This window comes from Aythya marila, assembly GCF_965140915.1.
Source record: "Aythya marila genome assembly, chromosome: 2".
Classification (NCBI taxonomy): Eukaryota; Metazoa; Chordata; class Aves; order Anseriformes; family Anatidae; genus Aythya; species Aythya marila.
The window spans coordinates 32,887,507-32,903,383 of record NC_139043.1 but is presented as its reverse complement, the minus strand read 5'-3'; the positions used below and the strand labels follow the sequence as shown (position 1 = coordinate 32,903,383).

Sequence of the window (15,877 nt, the reverse complement as noted above, 5' to 3'; positions counted from 1 at the left end):
TCAATTGTGGCATACCACTTGGCTGCCTTTGACTCTAGTTCGTACTGAAGTTCTAGCATGTCCGGCACTGCAGCACTCAGTGGTGGCGTGACTTCATTCAGGCCTCGATAGTCCACTGTTAGCCTCCACTCACCATTAGACTTTCGTACTGGCCATATAGGACTATTAAAGGGTGAGCGAGTCTTGCTGATTACTCCCTGACTCTCCAGTCGGTGAACCAACTCATGGATGGGAATCAGGGAGTCTCGGTTGGTGCGATATTGCCGTCGGTGCACCGTTGTGGTAGCAATTGGTACCTGTTGTTCTTCAACCTTCAGCAATCCTACAACAGAAGGGTCTTCTGAAAGGCCAGGCAGGGTAGACAGCTGCCTAATCTTCTCTGTGCTCAAAGCAGCTATGCCAAAAGCCCACCGGTATCCTTTGGGATCCTTGAAGTACCCTCTCTTGAGATAGTCTATGCCAAGGATGCACGGAGCCTCTGGGCCAGTCACAATGGGATGCTTTTGCCACTCATTCCCAGTTAGACTCACTTCAGCTTCCAGTACAGATAGTTGTTGGGATCCCCCTGTCACTCCAGAGATACAGGTGAGTTCTGTCCCTTGGTAGCCTGATGGCATTATGGTACATTGTGCGCCAGTGTCCACTAAAGCTTTGTATTCCTGTGGTTCTGATGTTCCAGGCCATCGGATCCACACAGTCCAATAAATACGGTTATCCCTCTCCTCTACCTGGCCAGAGGCAGGGCCCCTCTAGTCCTGGCTGGAGCGTCTGCCACTTAATTCTTGCAAATGCACAAATTCTGGCAAATGAGAGGTAGAGGTCCCTTCATCGTGGTCAAGAATAACATCAGCTCTTCTACTGCCTCTGGGGTACTGCCCAATAGAAACTGGAGCAGCATTTCTCTTAGGAGCCCCTCTTCTTGCTGCTGTATTTCCTTTCAGTTCACGTACCCGAGCAGCTAGGGTTGAAGTAGGTACACCATCCCATTTCCTCATATCTTCCCCATGGTCACGCAGATAAAACCACAAGGTGCCACGTGGTGTACGTCTTGGGTACTCTCTCTCTTGAGCAGGCGAATGCTGATTCTTAGTGGCTGAAGTATCACTCTGTCTAGATGAGGGGGAATATACTTTCTCCACAAGCTTGTCAAGTCCTTTAGACAATTTCTCCACAGCTGAGACACAGGACTGTAGCGGAGCAGAGAGATTGTCTTCATATTTTTGAAGTTGGCAGGAGACATCATACATTGTTGGTCCCATCCCCTCATCCCAGTGAATTGCTGCCAGGGTACTGGCATGTGCTGCTGGTGCACTCCGCACAAATTTACGCCACATGGATGTTGTGCACTGGACTTCATCGGGGTCTTGAGGTGTCTGGGCATTGTCCAAATCACTATAAATCATCTCCCGCACAGCTAATTCCCGCAGATGTTGGAGACCTTTATCCACAGTGGTCCACTTGCCTATGTGATATACAATATCTTCCTTATGGGGATATCTTTCTTTGATAGCTGCCAGGAGTCGTCTCCAGAGGCTGAGGGCCTGTGCTCCTCTCCCGATTACTTTGTCGATTACCCTTTCTCTAGAGAGGAATCCCAGCTGCTTGGCTTCATTGCCTTCTAATTGTAGGCTACTGGCCCCAGCATCCCAGCATCGGAGCAGCCAAGTGAGGATGTGTTCACCTGGGCGTCGACCATAATCCTTTCGTATTTCTCGCATCTCACTCAGGGATAAGGATCGAGTGATTTCTGATTCCTTTATGATTTCCGTCTCGTCTTCCTGCTGTTTTTGTGACGGCTCTGCTTTAGAGGTACCTGCCAATTCCCCTTCTCCCTCCTTCTTAGGAGAGCCTTCTTCCCTTACTAAACGAGCTGACCTCCGTTTCCATTGTTTTGACTTGACTATGGGGGCGACTGATACCATAGTTGGTTGGTCCTCTGGGTCAGCCACAGCATGTGTTACTTGGTCATCAGACTCAGAGACTTCCTCCCTCTCTTCAAGTTGCTGGATGATGTTAAACAGTGTTTGATAGGAATAAACCAGGACCCAGCACAATGCTGCAAGCTGTTGTTCTCCGGCATTATCAGGATCAGGACATACAACTCTCAAACATTCTACCAAGTTTTTAGGATTTAGCACTTGGTCGGATCGGATATATAGGAGAAAGGAGAATATGACACGAATTGCATGACATATGAACAAAGCCATTATTATTAACAGGGCAAGGAACATGGTTACTAGCAAGCAAGTGTGTTAGTTGTATGCGTTTAATCAATTCTATTGTTATCTCAACCCTTCGAGCCCCACGTTGGGCGCCAAAAAGGACTGTGGTGGTTTTACCGTGCTGGGCAGCTAAACCCCACAACCGCTCTCTCACTCCCCCTCCTTTAGATAAGGAGGGGGAGAAGTAAAGCAAAGAACAACTCACAGGTTGAGATAAGGATAATTTAATTAAAGGGAAATAATTATAATAATTAAATAAAGACTACCATGAACTAAACAACTTAACTAAGGGGAAAATAAAAGGGAAAGGGGAAAAAGGGAGGAAAACAAACAAACAAAATAAATGAAAGCTATATGGAAGTGCAGAGGAAAGAAATTACTCTCTACTTCCCACAAATGAGCGATGATTGACCACGTCCTTGAAGCAAGGCCTCAACGCACGCAGCCGGTGTTCGAGAGGAGGACCGACGTCTTCTCAACGAGAGCCCACCCCTCCCCTCTTCTTCCTGTTTCCACCTTTTATTGCTGAGTGTGACACCACATGGTATGGAATATCCCTTTGATTGGTTTAGGTCAGCTGCCCTAGTGATGTTTCTCTCTTCACTTTTTGCCCACCCCCTAAGAGGGTTAGAGAAAGGCCCAATGCTGTGCCACTGCTGCTCAGCAGTAGACACAACACTGGTGTGATAACACTGCTGTTCCAGCTACAAGTACAGAGTACGGCACTGAATGGGCTGCTGCCGGGAAAGTTAACATTCCAGCCAGACCCAGTACAGCTTTTTAGAGAACAGAGTATGTTTTTATGAATTCCCCTCCCTTCTTCCTTTCAAAATTGACATTTCAGCAAACAATGTCAAAAGTAACTTCAAAATATTGGCAGGTGTAACATAATGGACAGCTCAGCCAGTTACTAGCAACACAGGCACAGATGTTTTAAATGAAATGACATCTTACTGACAGAGAAAGTTCTAGCCAAGCTTTGGAAACTATAATTGCCATAAAAAGCAACAAAGAAAATGTGAGCTTTCTGCAGTATACCTTGGAAAGTATCACAGTGATTAAGACTCCATCTTAAATGCTCGCTTCAGTGTGTTTCTATAGTGCCAAGGACTATCAAGTTCTTCAGTCAAAGAAGATCAATATGTGAAAAACAGGCTTTTTTTTTTTTTTTTCCTTAGTATATATATAATCACAATCTGTCAAGAATATTATTTGTTCTGTCACATATTCTTGTCTCTGTTATGTGGTCAGAAGTAAAGCAAAATGTAATTTGTGGCAAAATGTAATTTGTGGTTGTGCTGAAGAATGATTATGCTTATGGTTATTAACTTTTTAAGCTAGCCTCTAATGACAGCCAGAAGGGTCCTTGCCAAATGGATTTATGTTATTCTACCATGTTTAATACAGTCATTTTCTTGATATGGGTAGCTGTTTTAGTCATTTGTTTCCACGTTGTGCTTCTTCCATCATTTCTGTTCTCTATGTATCAATCTCCCTTCATATTTCTTGGGAGAACCAGAAGTGTATTACTTGATTTCCTCCCCTGCCCCATCTGCAGGCACTCACCTCAATTTCCAGAAACCGGAACACCAGAGAAAAGGTATTTCATACATGCCTAGATACGAAACTGAATTTATTTTGAGGTTCCCATTGCATGTTTTGCCTGTACAACCTTTTGCTGTCCAAAATAAAGTATCAACATGTACCCAGACAGGTACAGCAGGCAATCAAGTTTCACAGCTGAAAGTTCAAGATTGGGTCCTGGCACAGTGTCAGCCACATTGCTTTGTTGTATCAATTTTAGTTTGGAGTAGGAAAAACACATACAACCTTCACAACCTACCCAGCTGATACAGGTGCTTAACATCATTTGTTAATGTTAATTATAATTATAATATTAACTTAAAAAGCATTGTGAGTGAGTAAAATGGTGACCCTTCTCTGCAGGTGGATTCCTTGGTGCTTTGACTTAATGCCATGAAGAAAGCGTAATGTTTGTAGGGTTCCCCTTATCACATTGATGGTCCAAATGGGATATATTTAAATGTTGAAAGTCAAAAGGATTTTTTCCCCTGCCTGTGCTCAGTCCTTAAGTTAAAGAGTAATTACTTCTGTGAAACATGTAACTCAGTGAATTCCAGTTCATAATGGAAAACTAGTTCACAAATTTGACCTAGGTTTTATTTTCTGGGAATTGTTATCCTTAACTTTTTTTATGGGTGGCTAGTGGATGTGCTGTTTTCTCTATAAAACTGTAAGAGGGTTAAACAGCAAGACGCTACCAAAATTCAGTCTTTGGGACAGAGAAAGCTTCTCTCTCTCTCTCTCTCTCTCTCTATATATATATATATATATATATATATTTAAGAAATCTCCTTTATTACTCTTGAAGTCAACCATGAGATTGTAAATCATTCACTACTGTTAATGTTATTGCTGCCCCTCTTTCCTCCCTTCCCCAGCTGCTTCCTGCCCTCAAAGACCACAGTTTATATCAGCTTGTATCAGTCCCTTTGCAAATTGTCTTTTGCCACTACTAGGCACTGGCAGGAGCCTTTTCTTACTGAAAGCATAATAAACACTATGCAGGAAAGTTAGTAGTGTTGCTTAAGCAGAGCTAATGTGCAAGTACCTGAGGTTTCATCTTCACTGACAGGTGAGTTGATCAGTTAACTACCCAGTGTAATTTCTGCTTGCAGCTTGGAAAGGTCTTATTTATTAGAAAGAGAATAAAGTAGGGGAAAAATACTCAATATAATGAGCATTTTGGAGGTATCTTGTACTTACAAACCTTGTCAAAAATTGCCAAGTATCTACGACTGTTTTTACAGTACCTCCAATGCTTCCTTGCTTCCCATGTGTGTATGACTCAAGGCTTCCACAGTATGTATGTTTGTATATGGTTAGTGAGAATCCATTGTGGTTTTTAAAATTATTATTGGTCTTAAAAGCTCTCAAGAAGTAGTAAGAAAATGAGTTTAAAGAACAATTAAGGTAATAAGCTTGCCAAGTTGGTTGCTCTGTTCAGCAAAAAGAAGAAACCTTACAACTTATGAAGCTGGAACTTAAAGGGCATCCTTACTTTCCATTTTCAGCACTTTAGAAAGTTACTTAGTGATGCAGATGGAAGGCAACATTTTTTTATTTTTTTTTTTTTGTCCTAATGTTGAAGAGAAACCTTACTATATTTCAAAGCAGCAGCTGTAACCCAAAACACAACGTGAAGGTTTATGTGTGTTTTTTGAGGCTTCTGGAAAGCAGTGTTCCCAAATGTGACATTTATAATCAAAAATAAATACCGTAACCCTTATGCTTACTACAAACAATTTTAGAAGTGTAGATGTGTGGGAGGAAAGAAAGGGTACTTCTCTTGTGCAGAGAGTGTAGTCATTTCTGTTTGCATAGTATTCTCCAAACTGGCTGTAAAGCAATGAGTCTTACATGTAGGTAGCACAGAGCTAAGCAGAGGTTATAAAAAGCCACTGGTGAAGTTGTGGAAATCTAATGAGAGAATTACTCACTTCAGGTCACATTTTTATGTTGAGCTAAGACTACTAGCCCTACCCTTTAAAAGGTAGGTCAGAGTATTACAAACAGTTATTACACTAGTTACAAGCATCTCTGTAGAGAGATGTTTTGGTCTACAGAAACCTTAAACCCTGAGTTCAGAAAGGAATGTGAGCAGATCTACAGTACCCACAAACTGATATGTTTCCAGAACTTTGAAAAAGTAGATACCAAATAGTCAACTATTTAAAACTGGAATAAATTAGTATATATATCAATTAAAATCACCTCACTATCATTATAGTCAAAGCGACAAGTAAGGGGATTGCACTAAAGCACAGACGTTGCTGTTAAGTATCAGTAGGGTAGGTAACACAGGACTGAGAGCTCTTTAGCTGAAACATTAAAAAACACTTCTGTCTCAGTTCAAAAGAGATATGGATGCAATCCTTAACTGTCTCACATGCAGCAAGTTAACAGAGTCAACGACTTTATCACTTCAACTGAAAGCTTTTCATGCTGTTCTGTACTACCATTGGCCACTATTGTATCACAGTTGAGCTCTGTTACCAGAGATGGGTAAACTCATATCTAACATCCTGTCTCCAATCTCTGAGCTGCGTAAAGCTCTTCCAGATCATGAAAAACAAGGGTCTGTTATAAAAATGTCCCATTACTGTAACTGATGTTTAGTTAGGAACATGTTAATTTGCTGAGAACAGGCAGTTTTAGACTTGATGATGTGTAGGCCCTTTTGAAACCATCTCTCTTCTTTGTAATTGCTTTCTCTTTATAAATCCTTTGCTTCCCTGCATCTAATGGAATTTAAATAATTCAGTATACTCAGTATTTGGTTAGGTCAGGAACACTGTATTTAATCTTTTGATGAATAAGACTTGCTTCCTTTTCGGAAGTAAACTTGTATGTTTAATAACTCAACCTGTATACCTAGCAAGTCATCTTTCCACATGACAGCTGAGTGAGCCTGAGGAATGAAGCACATCTCTATCACCTGCTTGTGTTGCTTGTCCTGTCTCTGCAAATGCCAAAGCTTCATCCTCTGGATACAAAGGCCATGAATCATTGTGAATAATCACATGGCTGGGTATCAGTTTGTGTGTAAGTCCACACGGTGACACTGCCAAGGCAGAGCTCTGCTGTTAATACAGCCTGCTCTTGAAGAGGGGTAAACAGGGCTAAGGTTGAATGAAAGGCATATCACTAGTGTCTTGCTCTGGGATGTTGATCCTTTAAAAACACAAAGGAATGTGTTTGGTTTTGAGGACAGAGGCAGTGGGGAAGTGTTTGCTTTTAGGCTTTTTTGTTTTCTTCCTTAGCAGTATTTAAAGCACAGCAGGACATGTTTTCATTCGCATAGACTCTGGGAGTAGGGGGAGAAGGGGGGGAGTGCACTCAAGTTTTAAAAGACCTGGAAGACATTTCCAGAGGCATTGCATGCTGCAGTAATGCAGTTTGCAGCAAATCTATCTCCTGTTTTTTTCTGAAAATTTAACTGTTCTACTTGCAACTACCTTCTCCCCCTAATATGTTTTTCTTCCTCTGTGACCATGTTGCAGCTTTTTGTCAGAAGTACTGTGGGTCCTGCTTTCCCTGCTCCTACGGGTCACACAATGCACTCCAAGCTTTAACAGCAGATTGCACCTAGCAAGCTGTTTCTTGCCCTCATACAGAAAAATGCCATGTCTCTCAGCAGTCACTCAGGTTCACTCACTGGTCACCTCCATAGCTGATCTCTTTCCAATCTGTTCACTTCTTTGTTTCCTGCTTGTTTCATGCTGTGAGCTTACATAATATCAGTCAAAAAATTCTCTGTACGATTAAGTACTTGTGAGGTTACATCTTTCTTATTTAGTAGCTACAGCAAATTAAAAGGTTAGCTTCCCTTTCTTCCTGTACATAATTCCCTATTTTCCACAGCAAAAGGTTTTCATACCTTTCCCCTTCACTCTTGCTCAGCATGGCTTTCTATCCCACATGCATTAATCTCTCCTCTCTTGTGGGTGATCATTCTTCTGTATTTGCCCAGGTAAATTCCTAATTAACAGGGCTGCCCCATCAAAAGTTTCAGATAGGGTGCTATATTTGTCATATAATTTAACCATGGAAAAAAGGGGGAATATTAGATTTTTCTTATTGTATAGGTGTTGTACAAAGGCATTGGGGATTTAAGCATTTCCAGCACTAAGGCTGGAACATGGAGTAGACAGGATCCAGCCTGCAGTCAGATCATGTAACTGTGTTCAGGAGGCACATTGCCCAGTACCCCACAGCATGGATACAGCTTGTCCTCAGCATTTCCCACATCCCTTGGCATTCTGACAAAACGTGGTCATCTTTTTGCACAGAAACATCTATGTTGTCCCCCTTCCCTCCTCCTCTTCCTGGCTGGCCTGAAGATGTGCCTAAATCAAAGGGTCTCCCTCATCATGCTCAAATACCAAGGAATGCTTTCTTGAGGGGGGTGGGGGGGGTGGTTATTTTTGAATGTAGTTTTCCTTTTCAGTATCCCCCTCTTCTGTCCTTGTGCCAGGCTAGTGCTAAAGGTTTTAAGGAGTTCCCAGAAGGAACTTTTAGGAAATAGCTTATTCTGTTTGCAGAAATTCATAGCTTGTATAAAACTTCTATATGCAATTTTGTTGTCATGTCTCTGTCAATATACTCCCACTGTGTACGAGATTTGTTTTTCTTTTTCATTTTCTCTCCCTCCCCCTTCCCTTAGGGTTTCCTATTTTAGTTTTTCTGCAGCTACTTGCACTGTTGTGTGCTCTTTCCTCATCTTTACTTACTGCCTCCCACGTCTCAGAGCTACTGAAATACTTGTGCTTTTTATTAACTATTTAAAGAATTGTTCTTAGATTAATATGTCATTTGATCAATAAATCGTCAGTCAGGGATTAGTGCTGGCAACACATACACTCATACTGTAAGAAGTAAACTTTCTTTTTGTACACTTAACTGGGAGTTTAGACTATGGTTACCTAACACTGGTGATTAAATAACCCTAATCCATGATGTAGAAGTCTGAAAATCTTGCGTGTTAATATATGTTCAGTTCTTCAAACTTCGAGTTGCAGCTGCAATGCAAAACAATTTCTTTGAAGTAATGCATATGCATTATCAAAGATACTGCTATTTACCACAGATGGAAGGAGCACTGACATTTTTATAGAGGTGTGGGATGTCAGATGTTGGGATGACAGTGTAGGTTGGGATGAAGGAGGCATCTTTGGTTCCAGTTTGGTGTTGGTACAGCATTAATAACAGAAGCTGCAAACTATTAGTCTTGGATGCTAGCTTTCACTGCCGTCTGAAATCAGATCTTCTAAGGCCAGAGGCTGAGGTTTCTGGCAACAGGGGAACCTGAAAGTCCTTACTGCCCTACAACAGCAAAACTGCTGGGTAACTTTCAGCCTTAGCCTGATGTCAGCCTTGCATCATGCCTGAGTACAAATCCACATCTGAACAGATTGCCATTTCCTGAATGTAGCCCTTGTAATAAGAATAAAAAGTACCAATTTACATCTGTAGTGCAGAAAAAAATCATGTCTTCAACTATCACCTTGTATGCAATGGAGACAGTCAGCTAGCTTCCAGTTTCTCATTCAGTAATGTTTTGATGTAATGCATGCTTCCTTTTTCCCAAAACTCACCTACTAAAATTCTTTTTTCTTACTGCTACAGAAAAATCAAGCCTAATACATCTTTTTTTTTTTTTTTTTTTTTTTTTTTTAGTTTAGTTTAATTTTAATCACAATTAATCAAGAAATCGAGATCTGAGTAGGCTGCAGTTGCTGCTGAAGAAGTGGCAGTTTGCAATACTTCAGACTCCTGAACAAAGCTAGCTTTTCTATCCTGTGGATACACCACAGAATTGTGACTTTGTGACTTCCCCCCATTTTTATTAAATAAATAAATTTAAAAAAAATTAAATAAATAATTAAATAAATTAAATAAATTAAATAAATAATTTTTTTTTAAAAAAAAGCTTTAAATCCATGTCTTCATGTGTTTATTGGCAATCATCCCGTACTACCACACTACGTATAAGGATAGTCAGAGCTTTCTGGGAAAGTCATTAAGTGATCTTGGCTTATAACACAGATTTAATGAGCTCTCCTGTATAAAGAGGTCTAGAAGACTGTATTTCCTCCAGCTTCTGCTGTTGGGATGCAGTAACTTTGGCACATAGATACCCAACACTCCTTCAAAGGTCTGCAATTCGTCTTCCTGGGCAGCTGAAAACAGCAATAAGCAGTAGTACCTGTAAATGTCCATTTCCCTGTCACCTGCCTTAGAGGAATGTCCCTCATGCCCTGCCTTTGTGAGAGGTTTGCTCTTGACTCTTTTTTTTTGTTTTAACCACAGCACCTGGTTTACAGCTCTCATGTGGCCATATGCAAATGATGTCAAAATCAAACAGAACTTCTTGTAACCAGAAGAGAAAAGGAGAGACCTGAGCATCCTCTATTAGGTTGTTGCTGTGCTGGAATGCACCCCTTGGTAGTGTGTTTTAAGTCATACATGTACAGACTAACAGGAAAATCTGAACTGATGTTCACTCAGGGAAGAGCATAGGAAGAATAATAAAGCAGAAGGGGTCAGTAATATTTTATATCAATTGACAGAGGAAGGAATGGACCTAGATCTTCCCCTTCTAATTCCCTTTTTAAGATAAGGTTGGCTAGAAACTTTGGATGTTTATTTGACCCGATGATCTGTGTGACCTAATCTAGGTGTTCCTGCTCTGTCAGGGGGATTGGACTAGATGATCTTTCAAGGTCCTTTCCAAACCCTAAAATTCTGTGATTTTATTGATATATTAAGTTTTTATTCAAGACATTCAGAATGGAAGATATTGTATAACTGTCTTAGTTCCAACTGCAAGACATTTAGTTGTGTGACATACTGGACTTCGCCAGGGTCTGGGATACTGCATTGTACTATGGCTGTTGCATCTGGTATTTTTGCTGTAAATTAAGTAGTAAGACTCACTTGGGATTATGATGCTCTTGGGCAGACTTCATAAATTTAGTCTTACACCATAACTTCACTTAGGATTTTTTTTTTTTTTTTTTTTTAATTTATCCCATCACAGGAGCAAAGCTCGACTATTCATCAGTTTCTCCTTTTTCAAGTTACATATTTGCTAATGTTTTATACATTTAACTGTTTTCTAGGAGGAAAACACTTCCAGTAGTGGAGCAGCTTCCCTCCACAACTCAGAGATTCCTCGGAGCAGGTCAGAAGGGACTTTGATTGATGTGGATGACCGGACACCTTCAGCCACCTACAGTATGTATCTTCTGTTATTTTCTTTACTAAGGCTTTCCACCTAAAGTCTGTACTTCTGCAAAGTTCCTGATAGTGTAAAGAGTTACCGCTATTCTGTAAACCCCTGCACAACAGAGGTTTTTTTTTGTTGTTGTTTGCTTGTATTATTTTTGTTTTGTACTACCCAGGCCATCATGGATGTCCCTGGAATCAGAGTGCAAGGAGTTGTCAAAAAGCCGCCTAGGAGAAAATTGACAGCAAAAGACAAGTCCCCTGTTATAATAAATGTGGGTCAGGCAGGTTGGGAGGAATTGCTGGAACCATTAACCTTACATGGATAAATTCTACTTAGTGTATGTTTGTTATTTAGGATTTATTTAGGGTATGTTTGTTATCCAAGCTCCTTTCATTTAAGGTTTCTTTAAAATACCAGAAATCTGGCAGGATAACTTTGGAGTTAGTACTGGTTAAAAACTTGACTTTTAGCCTGTAGAAAATTGTGTTTAATGTCAGCGGAGTTAATCTGAGTTAAAACAAAAGTGACTTTAATCTCATTGTTAGCCAAAAAGTTAAGAGAACGTTCCCCTTCACAAGATAGAACTTCTCTTAGCTTTTGTTTAGTAGCAGATGTAAGAGTGAGTCTGGCACTTGCTGTGCAATCTGGGGAGTAGAAATTACTTTCTTGCTAACATATAGCACCTCGGTAACCTGTACTGTTACCTTGGCATGAGAAAAGAATCCAGCCTAATGATTTGGGCTCTGCCAGAGTTTTCAGCTCAGACTTCCTGTGGAAACATACCCTTTAGAAAGGGGAAGGCTGGAGTGTTTTTATTTTATTTTTATTTTTTAATACATATGTATTTATAGAATGTTATTTTGGGGATTATTTAATTTATTTTCTAATAAAGGATTGTACTGTAATAGCAACACAATGCAGGGAAAGCTTTTGGACATTGGGCAGAAATTAAAAGCCTTTTCAGCTGGCCATTGAGCAGTCTGGTGTTCCTGGCCAAGCCCAGGTCAAGAGCTATCCCCAGGCTCACTCATCCCACCAACAGCATTCCAGATAAATTCCATTTTGGTTCTTCTCACTCAGGATTTTTCAGGAAATGTAGAAAAAATAATCACTGTTTGGGCTTTTTTGTCACAGTTCATGAAAAATTGGAAACGAGAAGTACAAATGCTTCAGCATTTTTATTTATTTATTTATTTTGGTTGAGTGCACTGTCATTCCTACATTTGAGCAGTAATTAATAACTTTGGAGAAGGTGGAAGCTATTATGGGTAGTGTAATAGTGAAAGATGTAAGTATGCTGAATGAATAGCAGTGCTGTCTTTCCCCACTCACATTAAAATTCTTTGTAAGGATGTAGGAAGAAGGGATGCTATAGAATAATAATGGCAAACTGTTAGTCACAGAAAACTTTAGCATAAAAGGTTTCAAACACTGTTTGTTGCAGGAGGTATGAGTCTTAACCTATAAACCAGCTTCTGGGAACTGTTATTAATATAGACTTGAGACATATTCACAACAAATAGACATTGTTAATGATGAGTATTTTTATTAGAAGCCATATTTAAATATTACTTGTATCTTTATTTGCTTATTTAAGTTCAATGTCAAAAAATAATAGCCACAAAAACATTTCTCTCAATTTCAAATTGTGCAATTCATAAATTATACCAATGAATTTTTAAAAGGAAAGATAGTGTAACAAATTCCATTAAGACAAATGAATTGTAATAGTGCTGTTATCAATTAAATGCATGGGCACTACCATGAAAGGGAATCCTGAATAACACATTTATCTGTAGTGTCTACAGTGTTCAAAAAATGAAACAGTAGTTGTTTAATCTTTGCATAGAGAAAAAAAAAAAAAAAGGAAAGAAATGCATAAAATTTTGTAACAGGCCAAAGATTACTGAAATGTAAGGGTTTAAAGCTTAAGGTACCTTAGTATACTTGATGCCAATTAATAGTTCTAGGAGTTGGTAATGATCAGCATCTTGCAGATGCTTTACATCCTTCAACAGTAATTCAGTTGCACACTTTATTTATTATTAACAAAATTCTTAATGTTGCTTAGAAATCAATATTGATGCTCTTTAAAGTCCTGAAGAAGAAATATATAAATCTTTTCTATAACAACTTGATCTGTGTGCATTTTAGGGGGATAAATTTAGTTTCCTGTCATCAATTTAATAGAGTATTGGTTAGAAATGAATGAAATGTGTCAAGTTTCTGTGATTTAGGAAATACTTCTGTTTCTTTCTTTTAAACAGATGTCAATGAAAGTAAATTGGATTTGGATATTGACTGGTCTGACCTCTTAAAACATGCCCATGTTGTTTCCAAGACCAATCCTTTCTGGAATGAATTGTCAGCCTCCAACCCTTTTGTACATGACATAGCTGCTTCCAATAGAAATGAAAATAATAAATACCTTTCTGTCTTGAAAGAAAAACCCTATTTGTTCTCTAAAGTTTCTAGCAATAGGGATTCTTTGGCTTCCTCAGGTGACGAGCTAGATATAGACTGTCTTCTAAGAAAGACCTCAGCAAGAAGATCTGGACGATCCAAGAGTGTTTCTGACTTCTTGGATATTATTGATAACCGAAGATTTAATCCTTGCAAGACAATACCTCAAAAAACTATACCTTCAGACATTACATGTCTTCAAAACGACCGTGAAGCCTACAAGATGGCTTGGTTGAATCACCGACAGCTGACTCGGTCTTGCCTAGATTTAGAAGCCATGAGCCATAGTCCTGGATGGGCACAGACGCAAGCTACTGACATTCATATAGTTTGTAAACTGAACCATGAAGGGGGTTCAGTTCATCTACCTGACTCTGATATCAATGTTCACATCCCTGTGGGTCACGTATTACCTGGAGAATTCCAAGAAGTTGGCTTAAGGGCTATTCTTAATCCTCCCTCTTCCTTTAACAATGACTTGTCTAGCACTGTAAGTCCTCTGATAGAACTCACGCTGAGCAACCTCAACACGAAAGAAGCTATTTTCCTGGAGGTGAAAGTTGCAGCTCAAGTGAAGAATGATCCTCTCAGCCAGGTTATGAGTGATATTGTGTGTTTTTTTAGTTTCAATAAAGAAGGACCTTTTAAGAAACTGGGGAATTGCTACACTTATCAAGATACCATACAAGTGAAACTAACGGACCTAAGTCATGTGATGTACGCAGTGATTGCAGTCCAGGCAAACAAGCTCCAGCCTCCAGCCACTAATGTCTGGGATTATGTGCATAGAACTGTCTCAGTTGGAATTTATGGTCCCAAATATATTCATCCATCTTTTACAGCAGTTTTTGCAGTGTTTGGTCATAACTACATTCCAGGAAAGCTTACAATTTGTGATATAAAAAAGGGGGGGAAAAATATGCCTCCTGTTGTGTTTCAGCTGTGGGGAAAACATACATTTCTGCTGGAAAAGCCCCAGGATCTAAACATTTCTTTGGTATCCTGTGATCCAGATTTTGAGGTAAAGATGGAAGACCAAAGCAAAAATATTAAAGAGGAGGAACTGAAAACTGGTGAAATGGTCCGACACCAATTCCTGTTTTCCATGCTAGGATGCAGGGAGATGCATTTCTTTGTTTTTCTTGTTCAGATTAAAGTCTTAAGAAGTAGCCAAGTAATGCAGTTCCATGTTACTACCCCTGATCCAGCTCCAAAATTAAGTGGAATTATCACTAGGCCAAAACGTTTACAAAAACGCAAAGAAATCAAGTCTGCACCTTTATTTTTAATACCAACAGTTAAATATCCAAAGTTTCAAGACAAAATTTTAAATGTTAATACTTATGGAGTGGCTTTGAAAACTGTGTTACGTCAAAATAAGATTGACTATTTGTTAGAATATTTTAAAGGGGATACAATAGCACTTCTTGGTGAAGATAAAGTAAAAGCCATTGGACAAACTAAAATAAAGGAGTGGTATGTAGGAGTTCTCAGAAAAAAGATTGGTCTGGTACATTGCAAAAACATAAAAGTGATTTCTAAAGAGCAAGCTATGGACACTACTGACAGTGAGCTAACAACCAGGAGTCTTGTTGAACAAATCGTATTGCCATTTAAAAAACTGACTTATATCTACTCGGTAGTTTTATCTACAGTGTCAGAGAGTGTTTATGACTGGAGAGCTTTGTCTGACGTGCTAGGATATTCACATATGTCTTTGGATGACTTTAATGAGGCACATGGCGATAAAGAATCGGACAGAGTTGCACATGTTGTGAAGAGGCTAAAGGAAGACTGCCATGCTAACAAAAAAAAGAGACTATTCCTTTATGAGCTCATTATTGTAAGTATTGCATGAACTAACTTGGTTATTGGGAATATATTGCCAACAGGCTACTCAATATATGAACAACAAAATACTGTTCTGCACCTTTACAGGATTCTTTATAAACCCTAACGAATTACTAAAACTTGCAGATACCTATAGGTGGAAAGTACATCTAGATTCTCATGAAAAATAATACTATGATCAATTCATTCTAAATAGCATCCTGTAAGAGTTCCAGGAGGTTCATGTGTGATTACTTATATACATATTTATACATATATACATATATATATATATATGTGTGTGTGTGTGTGTGTTTGTGTGTATATTTCAATCCTGGCCTTATATACACACACACACACACACACACACACATATATATATATATATATATGTATATTTATATACACACACACACATATATGTGTGTGTGTGTATATATATATATGTATGTATATATATATATAAAAGGCTAGGATTGAAATAGTTGTCTTTCGTCATGGAAGTCATGATCATGGTAAACTGTTTCCCTGAGTTGCTTCCAATCCC

The 15,877-nt window shown here is 39.2% G+C and overlaps 1 protein-coding gene across 5 annotated transcripts in view; it reads left to right on the top strand.

Annotated features, from left to right (window-relative positions):
• The window catches only part of MACC1 (MET transcriptional regulator MACC1), a 151,030-nt gene that overhangs the window by 12,643 nt on the left and 122,510 nt on the right, over nt 1–15,877 (top strand). For all 5 annotated transcript variants that reach the window (XR_014316950.1, XR_014316951.1, XR_014316952.1 and 2 more), the window contains exons 2-3: nt 10,928–11,042; nt 13,305–15,343. Coding sequence is in view for 1 of the 5 variants with exons in the window: in XM_082753895.1 (XP_082610021.1) it covers nt 10,928–11,042; nt 13,305–15,343 (2,154 nt within the window). In the remaining 4 variants the exon portion in view is untranslated. The remainder of the gene's footprint in view (nt 1–10,927; nt 11,043–13,304; nt 15,344–15,877) is intronic.